The 27589-nt window shown below is 34.0% G+C and overlaps 1 protein-coding gene across 1 annotated transcript; it reads left to right on the top strand.

Moving 5' to 3' along the window:
- The first annotated feature begins 497 nt into the window (after positions 1-497).
- On the top strand, positions 498-19196 carry LOC114315930 (GDSL esterase/lipase At1g09390). Its single transcript, XM_028262570.2, has 5 exons — positions 498-944; positions 9093-9278; positions 17116-17276; positions 17964-18234; positions 18705-19196. The coding sequence occupies exons 1-5, from the start codon at positions 530-532 to the stop codon at positions 18935-18937; spliced, it is 1266 nt and encodes a 421-aa protein (XP_028118371.2). The 5' UTR covers positions 498-529; the 3' UTR covers positions 18938-19196.
- The last annotated feature ends 8393 nt before the right edge of the window (positions 19197-27589 follow it).

Here is a 27589-nt window from a genome sequence, read left to right as displayed (position 1 = left end):
TAAAACTTAAAATTGAAAATTTATAAATTAAAATTTTTTATGTAATTTTATAATATATATATGTATATAAATTTATCAAGTTAAATAAAAAAATTAAAATTTTATAAGAAAATATTATAATAGACACTCCTCAAAATGTGTATATCATATATAGTTTATAATTAATAAAAAATAATATAATTTAATATTTTTTGAATTATAACTAATACTGTGTATACTAGAACTTTCTATTTTGTAATATTAGGTCATGTTTGTTTGGGTGGACTGGATTAGTATTTATATGATTAATAGTCTTAGGACTACGAATTTGTTGGATTATGTATCCTATCTTAATTAATAGTCAAGTTTAAAATAATTAATCCGTACTTTAATTATTTAACTAAATATCGAATTAACAATTTTATTAGACTATTAGTCCAATCCCAATCTCATGTCCACCTAAACAAACTTTAATGAACTAATCAAATGTAAAAGTTTTAAAACGAAGATAATCTTTTGTATTTAGGATCCAAATAATGAATTTTTTCTGATGAGGTTGATGAATGGACCCCACCTAGTGCATGACAGCCACAAAGAGTCCGACACAAATGGTACAAAAGCAAAATGCAAAAGCCGAAGCAAAAAAACCAAAAAAAAAAAAAAAAAACAGAGCAAAGCAAAGCAAACAATGGGCTCCTCCTCCCAACTCTCACTCTCTCCTTCTCTTGGCTTCTCTACTACCCATTATGTTTTGATATGCATAATCTCTCTCTCTCTACAATCGCAACCAGTTCTTTCTCAATGCAAGAACCCCCCAGTCATCTTCAACTTCGGCGATTCCAACTCCGACACCGGGGGCCTCGTCGCTGGACTCGGATTCCCAGTCAATCCGCCCAACGGCCGCACTTTCTTCGGCACATCGACCGGTCGCCTCTCCGATGGACGCCTTGTCCTCGATCTCCTCTGTAAGTTCCACTTCTTTAATTTACAACTACTACTATTCATCAACCTCATTTCATTGATTTACCAAACAACAATGATAGTAGTACTACTATATTCAAAATGCTGTACAAACTTATATAATCATTCAGATTATAGTTGGTTCATGAATTTGAGAAATGATTTAGAATGAAAAGTGGATAAAGTGCGTGAAATATGTAGTTATATTAACAAAAATGGCTCACATTAATAATGCGGTCGTGAGTCTCACCCATTGTGTTATTATTATTATTATTATTTATTTTATTTTTTTTTAGTTTGTGTCAACTCATTAGTTAGTGATATTTTAGAACACCACTTTTAATGATACGTAGCATTGTTGTATTAAATAGTACCGCTAACTCGATCAAATTTGTTTAGCGTCAATTCGTCCGAATGAGACTCTGATTAGAAACTTTTATCAGTCAGAGTCCTGTTCATTAATCTATATTAAATTCATATTTGATCCACCTTTCTTTTCTTAGTCTTTTCAAATTTTTTTTAAGTATATGAACCAAACATAGCGCCTGAAAAACTACAATGTTGATGGTGATGATGATGCATATATGTTAGTAGTTCACTTGTTCATTCGCATCACTCCATTTTTACCTTTGAAATGCTCTTTCATCGAAAAACATTGAAAACGACGTCGTAGTGAAGGTTTGGCCAGTTCAGTCATGAAAAAGAACTGACCGACGTCGTTTTCTGAAATCTGGATTAGAATTGGCACGGGGGTGGGCCCGGTATTGTCGAAAGGACGTCGGTGGCCTTTTGGTTATATCTATTCCACGTCGTACGATTGTTTCCACGTGTACGGTAGAGAGGCCGACCTGGTCACGAGTAATTATTCTGTCACATATCATTATTTGGTTAGGTATGGCAAAAATTATTTGGTGATCCAGACGTCACCTAGACCGTCTCCAATGTTAAAGAAATTATTCAATGTTTCTGGAGTATTACGTTTCTGTACTACTGAATCAATTATTATTTAATATGTCTTCTCATATTTTTCAATCACGAAACACAATACCCCACCTGTCCATCCTTTCTGCCAATCATAATGTTATGGAATAGCACGTGTCTATACTCCGAGATTATTGAATAATTACCCTTACAATGTTATTTCATATGTTTAATTAAATTTAAATTTGATAAAAAAATAGAAGAAAAGTCAGTTCTTGTCATCAAAGAGAACCAAATATTTCATCAAATGAAAGGAGCGTTTGTCGTTCATCAAATTTATAGGTGACCGTTGGGCCGGACATCCTCTCAGATAACCAGACTTTCTTTACTTGAACCCAATTTTTTCCCATGTCTAGACGTTCACTAGGACAACAAGGCATTTGATAAAAATTTTGAATTTAACGTTGGAGTGCATCATATCAGATCAAACTTTTCATCAAACTTTTACTTAAATTTGATGAAAAATTTGATCAACATTAGAGATGTTCTAATAATGTCTTTCACCAATTACTATGTTCGGTTCTTTTTTCATTAGAAAAATGCTTGATCCACCGAAATAGAGATAGCCTGACTCCTCTCGAATGACGTGGTCGGACGACCGGCGCAACTCTTGTCAATCACGGTTGTCACCCTTGTCAACCGCGATTGCACCTTTGTCATCTGATGTATCAACCGGCATGTGCTCGGATGACTAGCATCCTCTTGGATGACTGGCATAGCATGCTCAAATTCAGACAATTTGGATGAGCCAAAATTTAGTAGAGATAGCATTCGGCTTATCTCCTCCACCAATTACATTACATCTAGACGTCACGTGGCTATTCTCCGGACCACCAAATAACTTCTTTAGGGACCACATAATCATCTCTACTGGGTCCCAAACATAAAAGGAATCTAACTTTCTTGTTAATATTTTATTGGATAAATTACATTTGGCCATTTTTATGTTTGGCCATTTTTTCACTTTGACTTTCTAAGTTTGTTTTTTTCCTACTTTGTGCTTCATATTTCAAGTTTTTTCCACTTTACCTTTAAAGTTAACTTCGGTTTAAAATTAGACAGAAAATACCATAATAACTATCACATAACATAAAAAATATATTATTATATTAGAGTTTAAGTTTATATTAAAGATGTGAGTCATATATAATACGTAAAATATTTTTACGTCACGTAACTGTTAATGTGTCATTTTTTGTATAATTTAATAGAAATTAGTTTTAGGAGTAAAGTGGAAAAAACTTGAAACATGAAGGGCCAAAGTAAGAAAAAAAATAATTTGAAAGGCCAAAGTGAGAAAGTAGCCAAACATAAAATGGGCAAAGTGTAATTTATCCTATTTTGTTTGGTTGATTAGAATAAGATGAAATAGTATGAAATGGTGATTGCTTAGGTCTTATGCAATGACCATTCTTATAAAATGGTGAAAGATGATTTCATTTGTAATGCATTTTTCATTATTTTTTTTTTTGTTTAACCAAACATGAGAATAAACATTTTGAAGGAATAATCATTCCATTCCATTTCATTCTAGTGAACCAAACACTATCTTAGGGTAAATTAGAGGTTTCTCCTTTTAAATTTTATAATTTTTTTCACTTTAGCTTTTAAAGTTTTTTTTTTTATTATTTATTTATTTTTTAAATTTACTCTCAATATCGACTTTCATCCAATTTTAAATAAAAATGTCACATTGACAATCATATGACATAAATGGGTGAATTACACACCTTTAAAGTTTCACAATTTTTTCAAAGTATTTTTTTTTTCTCTTTGACTGCCTAATGTTTGTAATTTTTTCAATTTACTTCCAAAACTACTTTCGTCTAATTTTATTACTCCAAATCAAAAACTCAAACTTCAAAACCCAAAATCTAAAAATAAAAATTCAAAATGTAAACCCAAATTCCAACCTTCAATCTCTCTTTTCTTCAAATTCATCCCACTTCATCTACCCTTTCACTGCTCCCAACCTCTACCACCTCCCTCCACCTCCATTGTCCCCCTTTTCCCCCCTCCCTTCACTGTCCCACTCCACTATGACTACCTTCAGAAACACCCAAACTCCTATACCACTGTAACACTACACCTAAAATTTTGAATTTTGGGTCATAAAATTTTGATGTAATGTATTTTTACGCCACATTAGACAAAAAATGCCACCAATGTGGCTTTTTTTAAAATCCAAAATTGGACAAAAATTGTTTTGATAGTTGATTAAAATAACAAATGTTAGGGGCCAAAAGTAGAGAAAAATACTTTCAAGCACAAAAAAGAAGAAGAAAAAGCTACTTAAACGGTCAAAGTGCACCAAAAAAAAAAAAGAAGAAAAAAACCCACACCTTTAAGGGCCATAGTGAGGAAACCATAAAACTGGAGGGAAACAACTTGTGATCGTTGATATCGTACTAGCATTGTTTGACAACCATATAAATTTGCAATTTGACAACAATGCCTTGGACCACACCTTGTTAAAAAAAAAAAACTCTCCACCCTACAGGAGGTAACCAACACCTTCCATCACCCTTTCATTTCTTCTCAACTCTTACCCCAAAATCACAAAATCAATAACCTCAATGGAGGAGGAAAAAATTGCTTCTTACTTAAAAGATGAAGAAATCACAATAAAGAGATGACCAAAGCACAATGCACATCCTTGTGTCCTTATAAAATAATACACCATGAGTGTCACTCGGTTGTCAGGAGGAAAATGCGCCAATGCTTAAGTCAGCATAATCATTGAAAGAAATAATGTAACTCTTTGCGAGTATTGAATTGCGTATCATATCATTGTATACCTAAGTCTCCTAGGTTGATGTATATTTATAGTATTAGTGCCTTCAATCGCCTAGATCTCTGTTTCGTGTCTAGATTGGCCTAGAATATCATACGCTTATATGGTAAGAGGATAAAATTTTATCCCTTAGTAATGTAGACTTCTTGTTAATTATGACTTAACTACTGACTAGGGGTGTTAACTGTGCCCCACATGGTATGAGTTGGATTGGTGTTGAAAATTATGTTTGTATTGGACTTATACTTGCAGAGTAGTTTGGTTAGCATGTAATGTAAATGTGAAGAAATTAATTTGACTCAGAAGGTGTTTGATGGAATGGAGGAGAGAAATTTAGTTTCTTGAAAATCTTTGATGGATGGACATGCAAGATGTGGGGAAATTGAACTTGCATTGAAAATGCTTGAAAGGGACATTTTTCATGGACTCTGTTGATTGATGGGTTCTTGAAAAGTAATGAGGTTGTGAAGCAAGAAAGGTATTTGATAGGAATTTAGTACCTTGAAATGTCATGATTAATGGCTATATGAAATCAGGGATTTTTATTCAGCAGCACCATCATTTGTTTGATCAAACAGAGTTTAAGATGTAATTACATGGAATTCAATGATAGCAGGGCATGAACTGGAGTTGCTGGTTTACAAAGCTTCGGACTTTTGAATGCAAAAATCTTTCAAGTCTATGAACTTCTGGATGTAAAAATAAGATTTAAAAAGAAAAAAGAAAAAGAAAGACTAACTAGAACTAATTCAGTTGGTTGGGATTTTTGCACCTCACTAAGAGCTCAAATGTTCGACTCCTCTCCTAAGCTACAGCCTCCCATGTTCGAAAAAAATGATAAAACGATCACTAGTTTTTGCAACAAAGTTACGCAATTTTCATGTTATTTGTTGTTGGTGCTTGATTTATATGTTTTAATTGTTGTTTGATGTTTTTGATTTAGTAAATACTAGCATATCACCCGTTCTATGCATGAGATAAAATAATATATTATTTATTAAAAATACGATAATTATATTTAATTTTTTTATATTTTGCCTCTCTTAAATAAAATTTTATATATAAATTTAAGGGTTTTGGTTCAAATGTTCATTTACTATAATATATAGTATAGATAGATTACAATTGTTGTATTGACAATTAATAATTAAAATTATGCTTTGTTATAAAACATGACAATAGTTCTAATATTTCACTATTTTAGAATAAAAATATATAAATTTTAAAAAATTATCATATTGGTTTTTGAAAGGAAAATAATTAAATAAATTTTAAAAACTTAACGAGCAAGAAAGAAATATCATAACATGTAAAACCATTAAAATCACGGTTAAACCAGCAAATTATTCAAACAAAAAACGGTTTAGCTTAATCAGTTAGGTCAAAAGATCAACCAGCTTGCACAAAAATTAATTAATTAAAATTTTTAAAATTTATTTTAATAAAATTTAAACTGTCACTAAATATGGAAAACAATCTATTAATTTAAATTTAAAATCAACACTATATGAATTTAAAATTATAATAATCCATCTCATAATTTATAAATTTTAAATACATATTTAAAATTATCATAATTATCTCATAATTTTTGTATTAAGGAACAGTAAGAGTGACATTGAGATTATTGATATATCTATATATTTTATAAAAGAATGCTTTTAGGGAGAGATCTAATGGGAGTTTCAAAATCCCACACAAAATAATTTTTAAAATCAAAACCTCTATGTGGAATTGTAAAATAAAAGTTAAATGGAAGTTAGTCAATGGAGATTTTCTTAATTGTTTAAAATTAAGAAAATAAAAAAAAATAGTATGAGATATTTGATCATAAAGCTTCTCACTAAAGATCTCCTTTTGCTTAGATAAATGAGAGAATATGATTGACTTTATGTAAATAAAACAATTCATTTTTTTTCCTTCTTTTTTCGATGTGGGATTATAAAATAAAAGTTAAATGAAAGCTAGCTAATAAGATTTTCTTAGTTGTTTAAAAGTTAACAATTGTTTGGGCGAGAAGTTTATTTCGAATCAAGCAATCTTAGCCGTTTTATCTTTAATTAGGTAAATCTTTAATTTATTTCGAATCAACAATTTAACCAATATATTTTGATAAAATCGCTAAAATTGCAATTATAGTCAAACCAAAAACGATTCACCCTATCAATTAGGTCAAAGGACCAACCAATTTATACAAAAATTATTCATTAAAACTTATAAATTTTATTTTAATTTTAAAATTTAAACTATCTTGAACTAAAACATACATAACACTACAATATTAAATGGGAGCATGAGGTTTGTAAGATTGTAAAATAAAAGTTAACAGTTGTTTAGACGGGAAGTTCATTTCGAATTAAATAATCTTAGTCGTTCAATTTTTAATATGGTCAATTTTAGTTTACCAATTCATAACAAAATTAATTAATTAGAACTTTTAAATTTTATTTTAAAATTTGAACCATCTTGAACTGAAACGTGCATCATATTATAATATTAAATGACAGTATAAGATTCACTTTATATAAGTGAAACAACTCGCTTTTTTCCCTCCCTCGATGTGGGATTGTAATTATTTTTAAGTTAAATATTATGAGAGTTTCAAAATCTCATACAAAATTATTTTTAAAATCAAAACCTCTATGTCGGATTGTAAAATAAAAGTTAATTAGAAGCTAAGTAATGTAAATTTTCTTAATTATTTAAAATTAAGAAAATCAAAAAAAAAAAATGGTATTGATTGTAGGGTTTCTCACTAAAAATCTCATTTTGCTTATATAAATGAGAGTATAAGATTCACTTTATATAAGTGAAACAATTCATTTTTTCTTTCTTTTCCCGATGTGGGATTATAAAATAAAATTTAAATGAAAGCTCGCTAATGAGGATTTTCTTAATTGTTTAAAATTAAGAAAATTCAATAATTTACATAAATTGGATCATAAGATTCACTTTATGTAAATGAAACGATTCATTGCTTCCTTTTTTTTCCCGATGTGGGATTGTAAAATAAAAGGTAAATGGAAGTTAGCTAATGAAAATTTTCTTAATTGTTTAAAATTAAGAAAATTTAATAATTTTAAAATGAAGGTTTGGAGCTTCTAGAAAGTTTCTCCCTCAAAACCCCTTTATAAGATTCACTTTATATAAGTGAAACAACTCACTTTTTCTTTCTTTTCTCGATGTGGGATTGTAATTATTTTTAAGTTAAACATTATGAGAGTTTCAAAGTCTCATACAAAATTATTTTTAAAATCAAAACGTCTATGTGAGATTATAAAATAAAAGTTAAATGAAAGCTAGCCAATGGAAATTTTCTTTATTGTTTAAAATTAAAAAAATTAAAAAATGAGTTTGAGATATTGATCATAGGGTTTCTCACTAAAAATTTCCTTTTGCTTATATAAATTTGTTTATTTTGAATTTAATCAATATATTTTGACAAAATCGCTAAAATCGCAATTAAATCAACGAATCAATCAAATAAAAAATGATTTAGCCTAATCGGCTACGTCATAATTAATTAATTAAAACTTTTAAAATTTAAATTATATTGAATTGAAATATAAACAACATTACAATATTAAATGTGATGAGAGTATAATATTCACTTTATATGAGTAAAACAACTCATTTTTTTTTCTTATTTTTCCGATGTGAGATTATCAAATAAAAGCTAGCTAACGTAGATTTTCTTAATTGTTCAAAATCAAGAAAATTAGTATGAGATATTGAAACTCAAGGCTCTTCACTAAATGGGATGGAAGTATAAGATTTTCTTTATATGAGTAAAATAACTCATTTTTTTCCATCTTTTTCCAATGTGAGATTATCAAATAAAAGTTAGCTAATGTAGATTTTCTTAATTATTTAAAATTAAGAAAATTAATATGAGATATTGAAAGTCTCACAAGACTTCTCACTAAAACTCCTTTTCCTTATATAATATATAGATTGCAATTATAGTTTTATTTGTTGTAAGTTGGTAGTTGTTTTTGATTTATTAAATATTACAAATTTAGCAAAAAATGCAGAGATACAAATGCGCGGTGAAAAGAAATTAGACCTTACTATTTTTCAGTGAAAAGAAACAACTTGTGATCATCAATATCGTTGTTTGCTTCTCTTCCAGAGTTGCCATGGCTCTGTTGTGTTGGGTCTGCTTTGACTCTTATGTGTCGATTACCCGATTTTTTCCCTAGAAAATTAAAGAGTAGGGAATTAAAGAGGAGGAATCTGAAGTGTTGGGCCATGACATTTGGTGTTCTCTCTTGTCTAAAGAGATATCACCTGAGGTTTAAATATATATATTTAAGTTGTATTATAAGTCGTACTGTTATTGTGTTTTGTTATAGATAAATAATATTTAATTGTGCAGGCCAAAGCGTGAACACGAGCTTTTTGAGGCCATACCTAGACTCGCTGGGAACCACGTTCACAAATGGTGCCAATTTTGCGGTGGTGGGGTCCTCTACTCTCCCTAAATACCCACCTTTTGCATTGAATATTCAAGTCATGCAGTTCCTTCATTTCAAAGCTCGCTCCAATCAACTTGTTACTGCAGGTAAATTATTCATCACCAAAATATATTGTGAACTTTTTACTTTTTAGAAATGCCATGAAATTTGCTGAAGACGTGTCTGAGAGAGGTTGGCAAGAGCTCATGAAGTGCAAAGGGATCCATAAAACTTTTTAAGCTGCCTTATTTAATTTTTTTTTTTTTTTTTTTTTGGGGGGGGGGGCGGTGGTCTTTGGTGAACCTTTTTCAATTGAGTCAAATTGTTTTACTTTTTAGGCCATCTAGACTAGATGACCCTAACAATTTTTAAAAATGGAATTTTTTTTTTGGTTGAGAAAGTCCATTATAGGCTTTATCAACAAAATTGACCTTTTGTGTTTTGTGGACTTTTTTTATTTTTAGAATCATCTAGTCTAGACGGACATAAAAAGTAAAAAAAAATTGACTCAGAACTAAAAAGCATAATAAAGATGAAAAAGTTGACAGCCAACACGTAAAAAGCCGCTCAGATCCCTTATGAAAATGAATCTTACATTGAAACAAATAAATGTTAGGTCGCTCCCCTTAAGTGATGTGTTGCGCTTACCTCCGAGTGTTTTGAAAAGTGAACAAGGGGCGCCGCATCGATGCCTGCGTGTGATTGTAAGAATATTATGTTAATTATGGAATTGTGTATTTTAGATTGATTGTATTTCTTATTTCAGATTAGGGGTAGGATTGCTATATATATTAGTTGTAATCTTTGTATTAACACACAATTGAATATACAGAAAAGCTTTCAGGAATCTTACATGGTATCAGAGCTTTGTCGGAAATCTTAACAGCTATCCCGAAATCCTCTCTGGTCTGATTTCTAGTTTCGAATCTGTTCGGAGTTATCTGGTCATCATCAAGTCCATCCTTTGCTTTGTTAGGGTTATGAGACCCATTTGAGTTCGAGTTGTGATATTTCGATCGCGAAACATCATATTCGAAAAGACCCAGTTCGTCTCTCTTTCTAGTCTTCTGGTTGTTGACCCATCTGGTTCATTGCGATCCGTCTAAGTTCGAATCGTGACCCTTTTGACTCGAGAAGACCGAGGACATTTTCCTCTGCTTCAGCAGTTCATACCAGGGCTTCATTTGGCTTGTTCAGTCGTGTGAAGGGTTTTTCTCTCTCTCGATTTGGTTCACAAGGTCTTCTTCTCTCTCGCTGGAGTAAATTTCGCACAACCATTCGCTGGCTCAGCTTCATATCGTGAAGTTTTCTCGTTTTCTGGTTCGGTTTTGCTTGGCAAATCTCCTTTGCTGGTTCTGATACGCTGGTTCTCTCTCTATAAATTGGGTTTGGATTATCTGTGTATTTGGTCTCTTAGCTTATTATATTATTGACCTATCTGGTATTGTTCCTGGATATTACAATCAGTTTTCTAGCTTTTTATATTATTAACCCATAAATGTTCTAGCTTTGGATCATTACGATGTTGGATATCCATCAGTTTCAGCCTTTTGCAAAGCCCAAGCAAAGCCCAAGAAAGAGCCATTGGCATCAGATGAGTGTGCCTTCTGCTATCAGATGGGTCATTGGAAGTATCACTGTCCCAAGAAGGGATGTCTGTCTGGCTCGTCTTCTTAGCAGTCTCGGACCCAGTTTTGCCCTTCTTCTCCGAGTAATTTTCAGGCTCTCACCGATTCTACTGTATCTGTTCCAGCTCCTGATCCTGACTTGGCTTCCTTGAGTGCTTAGATTAGTCAGTTTCAACATACATTGTCTACCTCACAACCATCCCGTCTGCCTCTATTTTTTCATTTCTTCATTTAAGTTTGCTTTGGGACTTCTTCAGGTATCTCTTCGTCTGTCTAGATTTTTGATTCTGGTGCCTCTCATCATATGACTCCTTATCCCTTCTTACTTCAAAATTGTACTCCCTTTCCTCTCCTATTACTGTTAATGCTGCTAATGGGTCTGGTATGTCTGTTATATCTGTTGGGTCTATCTTACAGTCTGCTATGTCTGTTGTCTCTATTCCATCTGTCCTTTATGCTCTTCAGTTATCTGTCAGTTTATTATCTATCAGTTAGCTTGATGTCTCCGATTTTGATGTTATCTTTTCTTCTTCTAGCTGTTCTGTACAGGATCGGATGTCCAAGCAACAAATTGGGACTGGCCGTAGAGTTGGAGACCTCTATGTGGTAGAAAGCTTGTATCTGCTTATGACGACCTCTCTCACTGTTTTTTCCTCTTTTCAGTTAGATTCTTTGTTCAGTCCTTTCTACTCGTGGCATTCTAGATTAGGGCATTTGTCTGCTGACCGCTTACGGTCTTTAGCTCAGTTAAGTATATTGGGTAAAGTTTCTCCTAGTGAACTTACTGAATGTCAGGAGTGTAAACTTAACAAAATGATAGCCTTACCTTTTCGTAAAAGTACTTCTATATCTGATACACCATTTTTTTTAGTTCATACTAATGTTTGGAGCCCTTCTCCTGTTCTCACCAAAGGTGGTTCTGCCTATTATGTGTCATTTGTTGATGACTGCACTCGTTACACATGGGTTTATCTTATGACTCATAAGTCTGACTTCTACTAGATATACCGTACTTTCCAGTCTATGGTCACTACACAATTTGGGTCTACTATTAAATTATTGCGGTCTGACTTGGTCGTGGAATACTTTAAAACTGAATTTTGTAAATATTTGGCCAAATTGGGTACCATTCACTAAACTTCGTGTACTGATACACCTGCCCAAAATGGTCGAGCTGAGCGTAAACACCATCATCTCCTTAAGACAGCTAGGTCTCTCATTCTCTCTGCCTTCGTTTCGGTTCCATTTTGGGATGAGGCAGTTCTTACTGCTGCTTTTCTTCTTAACCGTATGCCTACCCCATTTCTTTCTGGTCGGTCTCCTTATGAGGCTCTGTTTTCTCAACTTTCCAATTACTCTCTCATTCGTGTGTTTAGGTCTGCTTGTTTTGTCCTTTTACCCTGTAAAGATAGGACCAAACTTAGTGCCCGGTCTATCTTATGTGTCTTTTTGGGTTATAGTCGTACTCAGAAAGGTTATCGCTATTATGACCTTGTTTTCCGTCGTCTTTATGTCTCCCGCCATGTTATCTTTCTTGAACGTCTACCTTGCTTTCAGCTTCTTCCTCTTACCACCCCAATTTCCAAAGAGGATTTGGTTCATATTGATCTGTTTCCTTCTGAGGTCCAGTCTCATGAGTACATCTCTACAGTTCCTCCTGAGCTTGTTTCATCTTCTCCTCCTGCTTATCCTCTGGTTGCTTCTCCTTCGATTTCTTCTTCTCTTCCGTTAGTTTATTCTCGTCGCAAGGCTCCTCCTCCACCGGTTGTCTCTACCCCTGTTGTTGATCCTCCTGCTTCTAACGACTTTGATCCTGCTGTACACCGATATCCTACTCAAGCGCGTCATTCTCCAAACAGGTTGGGTTGGTCTAATACATGTTTTTTCGTTTTCTATCATATTTTTTTGTGTGCTGTTCACTCTTTTTTGGAACCTCAGTCTTACAAGGAGGCTTGTCAGGATCCTCGTTTGGTTCAGGCTATAGAGGATGAGTTGTCTACTTTACAGAAAACTAGTTCTTGGGAGTTGGTTCCTTTGCCTGCTGGTAAGAATCTGGTTGATTGCAAATGGGTCTACAAAGTCAAGACTCATTTTGATGGTTCTTGAGCGCCACAGAGCTTGTCTGGTTGCCAAAGGTTTCTCACAAGAGTATGGTATTGATTATGAGGAGACCTTTGCTCCTGTTGCCAAGATGACTATTGTCCGTACTTTGATCTCCGTTGCTGCTGTTCGTTCTTGGCCTCTTTATCAGATGAATGTTAAGAATGCTTTTCTTAATGGTCATCTCACCGAGGAGGTTTACATGCGTCCTCTCCCTAGCCTTCACCATTTCTCTAGACAGGTTTGTCGCCTTTGGCGTGCTCTGTATGGTCTGAAGCAGTCTCCTCGTGGTTGGTATGATCGCTTTCAGACTCCTGTTACTAAGCTTGGGTTTCATCCTTGTGCCCAGGACTCTGCTTTATTTATTCTTCATACCTCTGCTGGATTTGTTGCATTATTACTATATGTGGATGATATGATCATCACTGGTTCTGACTCTTCTGCTATATCTGAGGTCAAACAACATCTTTTCCGCACCTTTGAAATGAAGGATCTGGGCCAATTGCGGTATTTTCTTGGTATTAAGGTAGCTTCTTCTTCCAAGGGCTACTTTCTATCTCATGCCAAGCATGCCGATGAGGTTATTCATCGTGCCGGTCTTACTGACACTAAGATTTCTGATACCTCCATTGAGCTTAATGTAAAGCTCATCATTACTGATGGTGTTCTTTTAGATGATCCTACTTTATATCGCGAGCTCGTGGGTTGCTTAGTCTATCTGATGATTACTCGTCTTGATCTTGCTTATGTTGTTCATGTGGTTAGCCAGTTTGTCTCTGCTCCCCCCTCTCCCCATTGGGCTGCTTTGGTTCGGATTCTTTGCTATCTCCGGGGTACTATATTTCAGGATTTATTGTTGTCTTCTACTTCTTCTTTGGACTTGGTGGCTTATGCTGATTCTGATTAGAATGGTGATGTCACTGATCGCAAGTTCACTTCTCGCTTCTGCATATTTCTTAGTGATACCTTGATCTCTTGGAAGGCAAAGAAACAGACTGTTGTTGCACATTCTACGACCGAGGCTGAGTACTGTGCTATGGCTCATGCCACTGTTGAGATTGTTTGGCTTCGTTGTCTCTTGACTGAGTTGGGTGTCTCTCAGTCATCTGCGACCTCCCTTTGCTGTGACAATCGCAGTGCTATTCAGATTGCACATAACACTGTCTTTCATGAGCACACGAAGCACATTGAGATTGATTGTCATTTTATATGTCAGCATCTGCAGTCTGGCTCCATCTCGCTTCTTTTTGTTTCTTTTGCTTTGCAACTTGCTGATTTCTTTACGAAGACTCACATCACTGCTTGCTTTCAGTTTTTTCTTGACAAACTCTCAGTGTTTTCTGTTAAAATACCTTGAGTTTGAGCGGGGGTGTGAGAATATTATGTTAATTATGGAATTGTGTATTTTAGATTGATTGTGAATATTAGATTGATTGTATTTCCTATTTCAGATTAGGGTTATGATTTCTATATATATTGGTTGTAATTTTTGTATTAACACACAATTGAATATACAGAAAAACTTTCAGGAATCTTACAGAAAATGAGCAAAGTTTTTCGCATTTTTCTGGATGAGCTCAGATAAAGAAGCTAGTCCAAGATTATAGGTTTAGGATGGCCACATGGAATTGATAGGTGTCATGATTAGGAAGAGAGTCAGTATAACTTGCGTACAAGAAACTAAGTGGATGGTTGAGAAAGCCAAGGAAATAGAGGATACTGGTTTTAAACTGTATTATAGTGGCAAAGATAGACATACGAATGGGGCAAGAATAATAGTTTCCAAGGGTCTTGTAGAAAATGTAGTGGCGGTTATTAGGAAAGGTGATAGGATTATGTTGGTTAAACTAGTTATTGGAAAGAATATAGTGAACGTTATTAGTGCATACGTTATTGGAAAGAATATAGTAACGTTATTGGAAAGAATTATGTTGGTTAAACTAGTTGTCTTTACTAGTTCTATCATTCTGGACAAAAAGTGCTTTAAAAAGTGGCAGAATGATGGAACTGAGGAAAACCTTTAGAGCTATAGATTGGTTAATAAGGAGGTAAAAAAATAGTGAGGGAGACTAAGTTGAAAACTTATGATGACTTATACACTTGACTAGATAGTAAAGAGGGAGAGATGATATACAAATTTGCTAAGAAAAGGGAGAGGAGAACAAGAGATTTTAATCAGGTTAAGTACATCAAGAGTGAGGACTCTAAGATGTTGGTGAAGGATAAAGAGATTAAGGAGAGCTGGAATTGAAAAGTTATTAAATGAAGAACATGGAGGTAGGTCAAAAGAGGAGAAAGTAGGCAGTAATAACGAAAGCCAGAACTACAGGTTCTATCCTAGGATTAGGAATTTTAGAGTGGAGATTGCACTTAAGAAGATGAAATCGAATAAGGCTTTAGGACCCGATTATATCTCTATTGAAGTTTGGAAATGTTTGGGTATGAAGGGGGTTGCTTGGTTGACTAGGTTATTTAGCAAGATTTTGTTGACTAGGAAAATGTCATAGGAGTGGAGAAGAGTATTTTAATGCCGATCTATAAGAATAAAGGAGATGTCCAACATTGTAACAATTATAGAGGAATCAAATTAATGTGTCATATAATGAAAGTGTGGGAGAGAGTGATGGGACATCAATTGCGAGATATAACAGAGGTGTCAGAGAATCAATTTGGGTTTATGCTTGGTAGGTCAACAATGGAAGCGATTTATCTTTTGAGGAGAGTAATACAAAAGTATAGAGAAAAGAAAAGAAACATTTATATGATTTTTATTGATCTTGAAAAAGTATATGATAAAGTGTCTCGGGATATAATTTGGTGGGTGTTAGAGGAGAAAGGGGTGATGAAATGTTATATTGATGTGATTAGGGATATGTATGAAAGTATGGTGATCACTATTAGATCGCCTGCTGGAGAGACAAATGAATTTTCAATTACTGTAGGGTTACACAAATGATCAATCTTAAGTCCTCATTTTTTTTGCTTTAGTTATGAATGAGTTGACGAGAAATATTCAAGATGATGTGCCATGGTGTATGTTTTTTGTAGATGATATCGTGTTAGTGGATGAGACTAGGGAAAGAGTTAATACTAAGTTGGAGACTTGGAGAGAAACACTTGAATCTAAAGGATTTAGGATAAGCAGAAATAAGACAGAGTACATGGAGTGTAATTTTAGTAACAGTAACTATGAAACAGAGGAGAAGTGAAGATTGAAAGCCAAGAACTATCTAAGAGTGGACATTTTCGTTATTTATTATCAATTATCACAATGGCTGAGGAGATTGGAGCGAATGTAATCCATAGAATTAAGGTGGGGTTACTTAAGTGATGAAGTGCATCTGGGGTACTGTGCGATAAATGAATACCCAGTAGACTAAAAGGAAAGTTTTATAAAACGGTTATTAGACAAGCGATGTTGTATGGATCGGAATGTTGGACAACTAAGAAACAACATGTAGATAAGATAAGTGTTGCTAAAATGAGGATGCTAAGGTGGATGTGTGGCAAGACTAGAAAAGATAGAGTTAGGAATGAGTATATTCGAGAATGGGTAGGAGTAGTACCGATAGAAGATAAGTTGAGAGAGAATAGATTGAGATGATTTGGTCATATACAACGAAGACCAACAGAGGTAGTAGCGGAGAGATACGATACAGTGACGGCAGATGAGAGTGTTAAGTGAAGGGACAGACCTAGATTAACGTGGGCTAGTGTAGTAAATAGAGATATGAACCTCCCTAATTTGACTAACGAAATGGCCTTGGATATGGTCGAGTGGAAAATAATGATTCATTTAGCCAATCCCATTTGATAGGACTTAAGGCTTGGCTTGGTTAATAAAGACGAAAAAAGTGAAAAAAAATCAACTTCCAAAGGGATATCTTGCTAGATATTAGCTATTGTTCCATTGTCTACCATATATTATAGTTGTTGCTCTAACGATTTCCATTAATTAGAGACCTCACACATTTCATATGATACCAACTATAAAATTTATACAGATAGCCTGAATAAAGTTGTAAACACCATCTTCAACCATTTGAAGTGATTGTTAAACTACTCAAGTCAACTTTAGCAAATTTAGTGTTGATTTAAATTTTTAGTCCTTAAATAATGTGTTATGTTTAGCCTTGCGAAAACTATAACTATTATTTTGTGCTTTTAATTTTAATTTGGAATAATGAATTGATTGGACATTTAAACTTGCATTTAGGTTTCAAAAATTTGATCAATGATGAAGGGTTCAACAGTGCACTGTATATGATTGATATTGGACAGAATGACATTGCTGATTCATTCACTCGGAATCTCTCATATGTGCAAGTTATCAAAAGGATCCCATCCATAATTATAGAGATCAAGAATGCTGTGAAGGTGAGTATACAAATACTGATCAGTTTCTTAAAGAGCTATATCATTTGTTTATTTGGAAGCATATAAAGATATGCATCATAATTTATTAAAAGGGCCTACTGCAAATAAAAACTATCCAACTAATACTTTCTGTTCAAAATTTTGAGGGCTCATTTTTTTTTTTTTTCTCTTTTTAAAATTCAATATTTGTGAAAATTCATTGAAATATGTTTTAAAATTAAAAGAGAATCTCTAGGTCAAATTTAGAAAAGGAGGTTTCTAGTTTGTAATGTGGATTTGTTCAAACGAAAAAGTTTTCTACACCCTAATTGTGGTATCATTTGCTTTCTCAATGAATGATATATTTGTAGATTACTACTAGTTCCAAAAGCTTAAGTTGGTAGGAAAGGGTCCCAATAATACCTATCAATCATCTCCAACAACCTCTTTTCTTGCACATAGAGATGTAAACGTCTAAACATGTGCGAACAAAGAGACTTGAACCAAATACCTCTCAAAACTTAAGCTCTGATACTATGTTAGATTACTACTAATTTCAAAAGCTTAAGTTGTTAGGAAAGAGCCCCAACAATGCAGTTCAAACTCTCCAACAATATCGCTTTACAAGGGAGTTGCTATTAATACGTTAGTTAAGCTGTTAAGAATTCTTGATTAATTTTCATTTTTTGTTTATAATATTAAATACAGGCTATATATGGTCAAGGTGGCAGAAAATTTTGGATTCACAACACTGGACCCTTGGGTTGTCTTCCCCAAAAACTTTCGATGGTTCAAAGACGTCCCAACGATGTTGATCCCTACGGATGCCTTTCTAGTTACAATGCTGCTGCAAGAATATTCAATGAAGGATTGCGCCATTTATGCGAGGAAATGAGATCTGAAATGGTGGATGCTACTATTGTGTATGTAGATATATATTCCATCAAGTATGACCTCATTGCCAACTATACCAAACATGGTAAGCTTATCAAGATTCTTACCCCTTTTTTATGCTGGTACCATGATGATGAGCACGAGTATAGGCAGTAAACCTGAACACCTTGCAATCTGAGTCTCAGGCAAAAATGTGGATCTGAAGATTTTATACCCTTCCACGTGCAAAAACTTAATTGTTGTGGACCGTCTTAATTATAGAAATTTTTTTGTTCTGCCTATAGTGCCAGTGATGTGGGATTCATAGTTTATTTTCCCTAAAAAAGAATTTCTTCTTATTTATTGAAATATCTCTTCTCTAATGCAAGTTCGCAAAACTCCGTCTACGAAAACATCCAACTTATTTGGAGTACTTAAAGTTCCAAATTTGTTGAGGAATGTTTTCAAAAACACAGTGAAAAAAAAAAGAAAAAAGAAAAAAGGTTGACAGTATTGATAGCTAGAGTGCATTCCACGAGTACATTTTTTTGATCAATAATTGTTGCAATTATTCAGGTTTCTCAAAACCATTGATGGCTTGTTGTGGCTTTGGAGGACCTCCATACAATTATAATATCAAGGTGCCATGTGGTCAGCCCGGTTACCAGGTCTGCAGTGATGGATCTCAATATATATATTGGGACGGTATTCATCACACGGAAGCAGCAAACACCATTATAGCCTCGAAAATACAGTCCATGGCTTATTCAACTCCACGCACTCCATTTGATTTCTTTTGCCATGGATGATTGATCCTCCTTGAGAAAATATGCATGTAAGTTTATTTCTATGAGGAGATCTCTAATAACCCAGTAGTGTCTCATGCTTATTATAAACATTTAGTTGAGATCATGTTGAGCTTCTGTTCAGTACTATTAACAGACCAAGAAGGTTTAGTCTGTTAAAAGGCTGTCAAGAGTAGTGTGAATGTGTGATGTTTGAACTTGTTCTTTGGACAGTTTCCCATTTTTTGGTGGTAGTAAATTATTATTAGAAAATTTTGGCTTATCTAAGTTTCTTTTTTTATTTTTTGGTAAATTGTTGGGGCTGAAATTTATATTTATATTTTTTGGGATTTTTTCTTGTCTTCAGTTGGACACAAGGTTGATTTTCCATTTTATGTTACATAATTTTAGGTTGTGGATTTTGAATTGGCTTAATTACTCTTATTATATCAATTAAAATTGGAGGTTTTTTTTTTAAACCATATAACTCTTTATAGCATAGTTTTTATGTTAGATGAGAGAGGTTTCCTTTTAATTAGAATTATTTTAGGGGAGAGGGAGAGCTATGATTGTGTGAGATTTATGTTCTTTTTAAAGGTTGGATTTATTTTAGGACACTGAGAATTGTGTGTGTGTTTTTTTTTTGGAAATAACTGACCAATATATTTTTACAAAATTAATTACATATTAATGGTAAATTTTATCAATATTAATAATTAAAAGGGATTTTTATTGATAAGTCCAATTTAGAAGTGTTTTAACCCAGAAGTTCATGAAGAAATTTTTTAACCCATTTAGTCCCATGTATGTATAGTTTTATTCCATAAAATCTATTTTCTTGATTTACACTATTTTCTTGGACATTTATGCCCTTATATTTAATTTTGATACCCTTATAAATATTTTTTCAACGATTAACAATTTAATGATGCGAACATTCATATTTTAAAATTCACATTTGTAGGAATGTAAATTGGCTTGTGGGCGGCCTGAAATCCGCCCGCGAGCCAGGGCGGGCCTGGCCCGTTGACAATGTGAATATTCACATTGACATGTTAAAATTCACATTGATAAGAGTATAAAATTGGCCGCGGCCCATGGGCGGCCAAAAGCCCGCCCGCAGCCCGGGGCGGGCCTGACCCGACCCGACCCGTTGACAATGTGAATATTCACATTGACATGTTAACATTCACATTGATAGGAGTGTAAAATTAGCCCGCGTCTCGTAGCTGCCCGAAACCCGACAACGGCCCGTGGGCGGGCCCGGCCCGGCCTGTTGACAATGTGAATGTTCACATTGACATGTTAACATTCACATTGATAAGAGTATAAAACTAGACAGCAGCCCAGGGCGGGCCCGACCCGGCCCGGCCCGGCCCGTTGACAATGTGAATATTCACATTGACATGTTAACATTCACATTAATAGGAGTGTAAAATTGGCCCCTGTCCCGTGGCGACGCGAAACCCGCCCGCGACCAATAGACGGGCCGGGACGGGCCTGGTCCGGCCCGTTGGCAATGTGAATATTCACATTGACATGTTAACATTCACATTGATAAGAGTATAAAATTGGCCCGCGGCCCATAGACGGCCAAAAGTCCGCCCGCTGCCCGGGGCGGGCCCGGCTCGGCCCGTTGACAATGTGAATATTCACATTGACATGTTAACATTCACATTGATAAGAGTGTAAAATTGGCCCGCAGCCCGTGGGCGGCTCGAAGCTCGACCGCAGCCCAAGGCGGGCTTGGCCCGACCCGTGACAATGTGAATATTCACATTGACATGTTAACATGCACATTGATAGGAGTGTAAAATTAGCCCACGCCCCGTGGCTGCCCGAAACCTGTCCACGGCCCGTGAGCGGCCCGGGGCGGGCCCGGGCCGGCCTGTTGACAATGTGAATATTCACATTGACATGTTAACATTCACATTGATAAGAGTGTACAATTGGCCCGTGACCCGTGGGCAGCCCGAAGCCCGACCTCGGGCTAGGGCGGGCCCGGCCCGTTGGCAATGTGAATATTCACATTGACATGTTAACATTCACATTGATAGGAGTGTAAAATTGGCCTGCAGCCCGTGGGCGGCCCGAAGCCTAATCGCAGCCCGAGGCGGGCTTGGCCCGACCCGTGACAATGTGAATATTCACATTGACATGTTAACATTAACATTGATAGGAGTGTAAAACTTGTCCGCTGCCCGAAGCTCGCCCGCGGCCCGGGGTAGGCCCGGACCCAAACCCGGGCCACCCCGGGCCGCCAATGGGACGTGAGTCAATTTTACACTCTTATCAATGTGAATGTTAACATGTTAATGTGAATATTCACATTGTCAACAGGCCGGGCCGGGCCCTCCTCGGACCGGCCACGGGCCGTGGGCGTGTTTCGGGCAGCCACGGGGCACGGGCTAATGTTACACTCTTATCAATATGAATGTTAACATGTCAATGTGAATATTCACGTTGTCAACGGGCCGGGCCCGCGTCGGCCCGGGGCCGGGCTTCGGGCTGCCCACAGGTCACGGGCTAATTTTACACTCTTATCAATGTTAATGTTAATATGTCAATGTGAATATTCACATTGTCAACGAGCCGGACCAGGCCTGCCTTGGGCAACGTGCGGGCTTCGGGCTGCCCACGGGCCACGGGCCAATTTTACACTCTTATCAATGTGAATGTTAATATGTCAATGTAAATATTCACATTGTCAACGGGTCGGACCGGGGTCACCACGGGTCCAGTCAATTTTACACTCTTATCAATGTGAATGTTAATATGTCAATGTGAATATTCACATTGTCAACAGGCCGGATCGGGCCCGCCCCGGGCCGCCCACGGGACGTGTGCTAGTTTCGGGCAGCCACGGGGCGCGGGCTAATTTTATACTCTTATCAATGTGAATATTAACATGTCAATGTGAATATTTGCATTATCAACGGGTCGGGCCGGGCCCGCCCAGGACAGCCCATGAGCCGCAGGCGGGTCTCAGGCCGGCCACAGGCTGCGGGCTAATTTTACACTCCTATCAATGTGAATGTTAACATGTCAATGTGAATATTCACATTGTCAACGGGCTGGGCCGGGCCCGCCCCGACCCGGGCCCGGGCTTCGGGCTGCCCACGGGTCATGGGCCAATTTTACACTCTTGTCAATGTTAATGTTAATGTTAATGTTAATATGTCAATGTGAATATTCATATTGTGAACGGGCCGGCCCGGGCCCGCCCCGGGCGACGGGCTGGTTTCGGGTCGCCTACGGGCCGCAGGCCAATTTTACACTCTTATCATTGTGAATGTTAATTTGTCAATGTGAATATTCATATTATCAACGGGTCGGGTCGAACCTATTTTTTTGGCTTGTGGGCCGGCCCGGCCCGACTCGAATTTTTCTGGGCACCCACGAGGATCGACATGAGCCGAGTCCCTACACATTGACGATATAAACATTTATATTGACGGTGTGAACATTCACATTAAGGGTATTTTGGTAATTTTGTCACCCATAGGACTTATTGAAACATAAGAAAATAATGTGAACTAAATGGAACATAAGTAGATGAAAAGGGTATTTTGGTCTTCTTATCTCAAATTGGACCTAATGGAATAGTCAAAAAGAATATGGGTTGGATGGAATAAAGCCCTTAGAAAATGGATTTATCAAAAAAGCTCCCTAATTAAAATTATAAGTTTTATAATGAATTTGTAATTACTTTTTTTAAATAGACTGAATAGTGATTTTAGGAGAATTTTTTTTTAAATTCTTGATATTAAGGTCAAGTTTGGCATCCTCAAAAAAATTCAAAAAGTCAAAAAGTTATTATCCTATTTAAGTCACATTATCTTATTTAAGTTACATCATCTCTCTATCACATCATTTCAAACCCAACCCATACCCAACCTATATTTCATAAAAAGTCAAAAAGTGCACTTATTTAGGACATCCCAAACAATCCCTTTATAAGATAAAGGACATACAATATTTTCATAGTAATTGGAGTCTTTCAACATTTTCACATAAAAAAATCAACTCAGAAAAATTTTAGTCCCAACACAGAGAAATTTTAATTTTCACAGAAAATTTTTTCTGACTTCACAGAAAAATTTTGAAATTTCTCTTATATGATAAAAAAGAAATTTCATTGAGAGCTATCTTATCTAATAAAAAAAAAAAATCTTGGACTTTTCCTATTATACAAAATTATAGAGAGATGTTTCACTAATTTTTTCTCCTTTTTTCAAAGAAAATTGTTTGAGGGCTCGAAATCCTTGGCTCGAAATTGGCTTGAAACCCAAAACGACGTTGTTTTGGGTTTTTTTTTTTTTTTTTTTTTTTTTCTTTTTCTTCATTTTCTTGGTTCGGAACACAGACCAAACACAGAGGCGAGAGAGAGAAAAGAGAGGAGAAGAGGAAGAGAGAAGAAGGAGAAAAGATGGGGAGAAGGAGGAGGAAGAGAAGAAGACGGTGGCGGTGATGGCGGAGGAGGAAGATCGATGGTGATAGCGGTGATCGGGTTGGAGTTGAATCTGAATCGGATCTGATTTTTTTTTTTAATCTGAATCTTTTTTTTTTTTTGGGTGATGATGATGAAGATGTTGTTGATATATATATATATATATATATTTTTTTTTTTCTACTGGATCTTGGTGAAAATGAAGATGTTGATGATGTTGATGAAGATGTTGGCTGTTGATGATCTGAAGATGTTGATGAAGATTTTGGCTGTTGATGAAGATGTTGGCTACTGGATCTTCTTCTTCTTCTTCTTTTTTTTCTACTTCTACTTCTGTTTTCTTTTCATCTTCGAAAGAAAAAATTCCAAAACGAAAGAAAAAAGAAAAGAAAGAAAAAAAAATTTCCAAAACGACGTCGTTTTGGATTTGGGGCAGATTCGAGCCTGAAGATTTCGAGCCCTGTAGCAGCTCTGTTTTTCAAATGTGACGGACAACTTTTAAAATTGTATCAAATAATTTTGAATTTTATGGTTTAGGAATAGCCAACAAATACTTTTAAAATCAATAAAAAAATAAAATAAAAAATTGGGTTTAAGGTATCCAAACTCACCTCTTAGATGAAAATTTTGGTATAATAGTGTTTGGTAGAACTTAAATCCAGCTTATTTCAATTTTGGGGGATGTACCAATAAATCCCAAATTAATAACTTATACACTGTTTAGTCCTAAAAGTTTTCTTATAGACTGAAAGGTCCCATTACAATGTTTCAAACATCAAATTAATGTTTCAAACATTAGATTTCAAACATCTAATGTTCATCAGATTTCAATAATGTTTGAAATTATAGGATGAATGTTTTAAACATTAGATTTCAAACATCTAATGTTCATCAGATTTTAATAAATTTTGAAATTATAGAATGAAACATCAGATTCATTTACATCATGAACATCATGATGATGTATAAATGGGACTAAATGGAGCATAAGAAAACTTTTAGGACTAAATGGTTCAACTTTTCAGAAACTAGGATTTATGGGTAAATTTTCCTTCAATTTTTAGCTTAAATTAAGTGATTTTTATGTGTTTGGTGAGCTCAAGTGATCAACTTTTAGCTTAAATTAAGTCAAAAAAGTAATTATTTTTTAAGTGGGGGAGGAGGTGGTTTTGGAATTTAGCTTAAGCGCGCAACTGAAATTTGAGGAGCAAAATGACTTCAATGTCCTTCACACTTTCAAGTTATTACAAGTGTGCCATGTATATAAACCAAACTCACTCATTTCTGTCCCTCGCCCAAACCAGAGAGGCGATTTCTGGTGAGGGAGGTGATTTCCGGCGAACCCTAGCTCTGTCTCTCTCTGTCTGTGTTCGGATTTAGATCTATGTAATAAAATCATGACTAATAAGTGATCTATCTTCGCTCCAAATCTGAAGGAAGACAATTCATTAAGAGTGACAATCACCGCCCTAGAGAGGCTCGCGGTGGCGAAGGGTGATGGAAACCTAGCTGTCGACTTGGCGGTGTCGAAATCTGAAGGAAGACAATCAACACCTGCTGGCCTCCGTCGCAACAACCTCAATCAAACCTAGCTTTCGACAACCTCGATCAACGTCGGAGAAGACAAGAAGATAAAGATCTGGCCTAGAAGATGAAGATGAAGATCTTGGCCTTCGTTGTCGTCTCCCCATCGCGATCGGCTGTGCAAGGTGATCTCAAACCCTAGCGCCGCTGTGATTGCCGGAGCTAGGGTTTCAATGTTCATTTTTTTTTGTTGAGGTTTTCAGTGTTTTTTTAATAAATAATAATAATAATAATAATTAAGTATTTTAGCCATTAATAAAATAAATTTTATATTAATTGATGCTAATTAATAATTTGTAATGAAAACAAAAATATTAATTGATACCTAATTCATTTGTAATGAAAAAATGAAAAAAATTGACACCTAATTCATTTGTAATGAAAAAATGAAAAAAATTATACTAATTGATACTATTATTAATTTTAGTATTAATTGATGGTACTTAAGCCATTAGTTGACACCTAATTCATTCATAATGAAAAAATGAAAAAAATTATACTAATTGATACTATTAATAATCTAGTATTAATTGATGGTAATTAAGCCATTACTTGACACCTAATTCATTCATAATGAAAAAATGAAAAAAATTATATTAATTGATACTATTATTAATTTTAGTATTAATTGATGGTAATTAAGCCATTAATTGACACCTAATTCATTCATAATAAAAAAATGAAAAAAATTATACTAATTGATACTATTAATAATTTTAGTATTAATTGATGGTAATTAAGCCATTAATTGACATCTAATTCATTTATAATGAAAAAATGAAAAAAAATTATACTAATTGATAATATTAATAATTTTAGTATTAATTGATGGTAATTAAGCCATTAATTGACACCTAATTCATTCATAATGAAAAAATGAAAAAAATTATACTAATTGATACTATTAATAATTTTAGTATTAATTGATGGTAATTAAGCCATTAATTGACATCTAATTCATTTATAATGAAAAAATGAAAAAAAATTATACTAATTGATAATATTAATAATTTTAGTATTAATTGATGGTAATTAAGCCATTAATTGACACCTAATTCATTCATAATGAAAAAATGAAAAAAATTATACTAATTGATACTATTAATAATTTTAGTATTAATTGATGGTAATTAAGCCATTAATTGACACTAATTAATTTGTGATGAAAAAATGAAAAAAATTATACTAATTGATGCTATTATTAATTTTAGTATTAATTGATACTAATTAAGCCATTAATTGACACCTAATTCATTTATAATGAAAAAATGAAAAAAAATTATACTAATTGATAATATTAAGAACTTTAGTATTAATTGATGGTAATTAAGCCATTAATTAACACTAATTAATTTGTAATGAAAAAATGAAAAAATTTATACTAATTGAAACTATTATTAATTAATGCTAATTATATTAACTTTTGTAATACTAATTATATTAACTTTTATTAATGAAATAATCTTTTTAAAATTAAAATTGAAAAAATGACAAAATAATTATTTTTATATCATATAAGGGCAAAATGGACAATTACACAGTAAAAATTTATTTTACAGCTTATTAACCAAACACTATTCTACTGTTTAAATCCATAATCCTACAGCTGCACCAAACAGGTTAACAGTTTATGTTCACAGTTATAAGCCATAATTGTTAAACTATAATCCATAATCACTTTTCCATAACTCTACAAACGGTCCAATATAGTATAGATAGATTGTAGTTATAAAATTAAATTTCACTAATTCTTTATTATTCATAAATCACAAAATCTCTAAGTGAACAAAAATCTTCAACGCATGATATTGTTTTGGGAGAATTAAAACAGTGTTAACTTTTCAAAAATATTTTCAAATTAGTGGTAAAGTTTATAAATGTTAATAACTAAAATTTGAAAAATTATGCTTTCCTTTTTTTTTTTTTATTTTAATGTTTGGCTATTTTTTTACTTTGGTTCTTAAAATTTATTTTTTCTCATTTTATCTCTTTATGTTTCAAGTTTTTCTTAATTTATTTCAAAAGTTAATTCATATCTATAATTAGACAGAAAATAAAACATTGACAGTTGTGTGATATAAAAATATTTTATTATATATACCTCATACCTCTAACACAAATTCAAATCCCAAATATAATATGTATTTTTATATTATATGATAAATAATGTGATATTTTTGAATAGAAGTTAATTTGAAGAATAAATTGATAATTTAAATATTAAGGGTCAAAGTGGATAAATATAACTTAAAGGGCTCAAAATTAAAAAATGTCCAAACATAAAATGGTCAAAGTGTATTCTATCCATTAAAGTTGTAAACATTTTCGTTCTTTTGGGAAGTTGGTTAAAAATTAGTTTTTTGACCTTAAAAAAAAATATATATGTAAAAAGTAAAGTGGTGATGTGACCTAAAAAATTAAAAAAACTAAATATTTTGGTAGCGTTTGATAACATTTACGTTTTTGGTTTATGTTTACAAAAATTTTATAAATTAGTTTTTGTTTATTTTTAGAAAAACATAAATTACAAACGCGTTTGGTTTGAACAAAATGTTTAAAAAAATTTAAAAACACAAACCAAAAAAACATGTTTGTCCATGTCTAAAATATTTATCAATGGGATCATACACATTATAATTGAA

This window comes from Camellia sinensis, chromosome 2 (genome assembly GCF_055761805.1).
Source record: "Camellia sinensis isolate YWXY chromosome 2, ASM5576180v1, whole genome shotgun sequence".
NCBI lineage: Eukaryota > Viridiplantae > Streptophyta > Magnoliopsida > Ericales > Theaceae > Camellia > Camellia sinensis.
This window is presented reverse-complemented; position numbering and strand designations above follow the sequence as displayed.

What these genes read in the sequence shown, in the direction of transcription:
- LOC114315930 (XM_028262570.2), top strand. Translation starts at nt 530, where the DNA reads ATGAGGTTGATGAATGGACCCCACCTAGTGCATGACAGCCACAAAGAG. An exon ending in CCTTGTCCTCGATCTCCTCT is followed by an intron (nt 945 to 9,092) that starts GTAAGTTCCACT and finishes TTAATTGTGCAG; the next exon opens with GCCAAAGCGTGAACACGAGC. An exon ending in AGATCAAGAATGCTGTGAAG is followed by an intron (nt 17,277 to 17,963) that starts GTGAGTATACAA and finishes TATTAAATACAG; the next exon opens with GCTATATATGGTCAAGGTGG.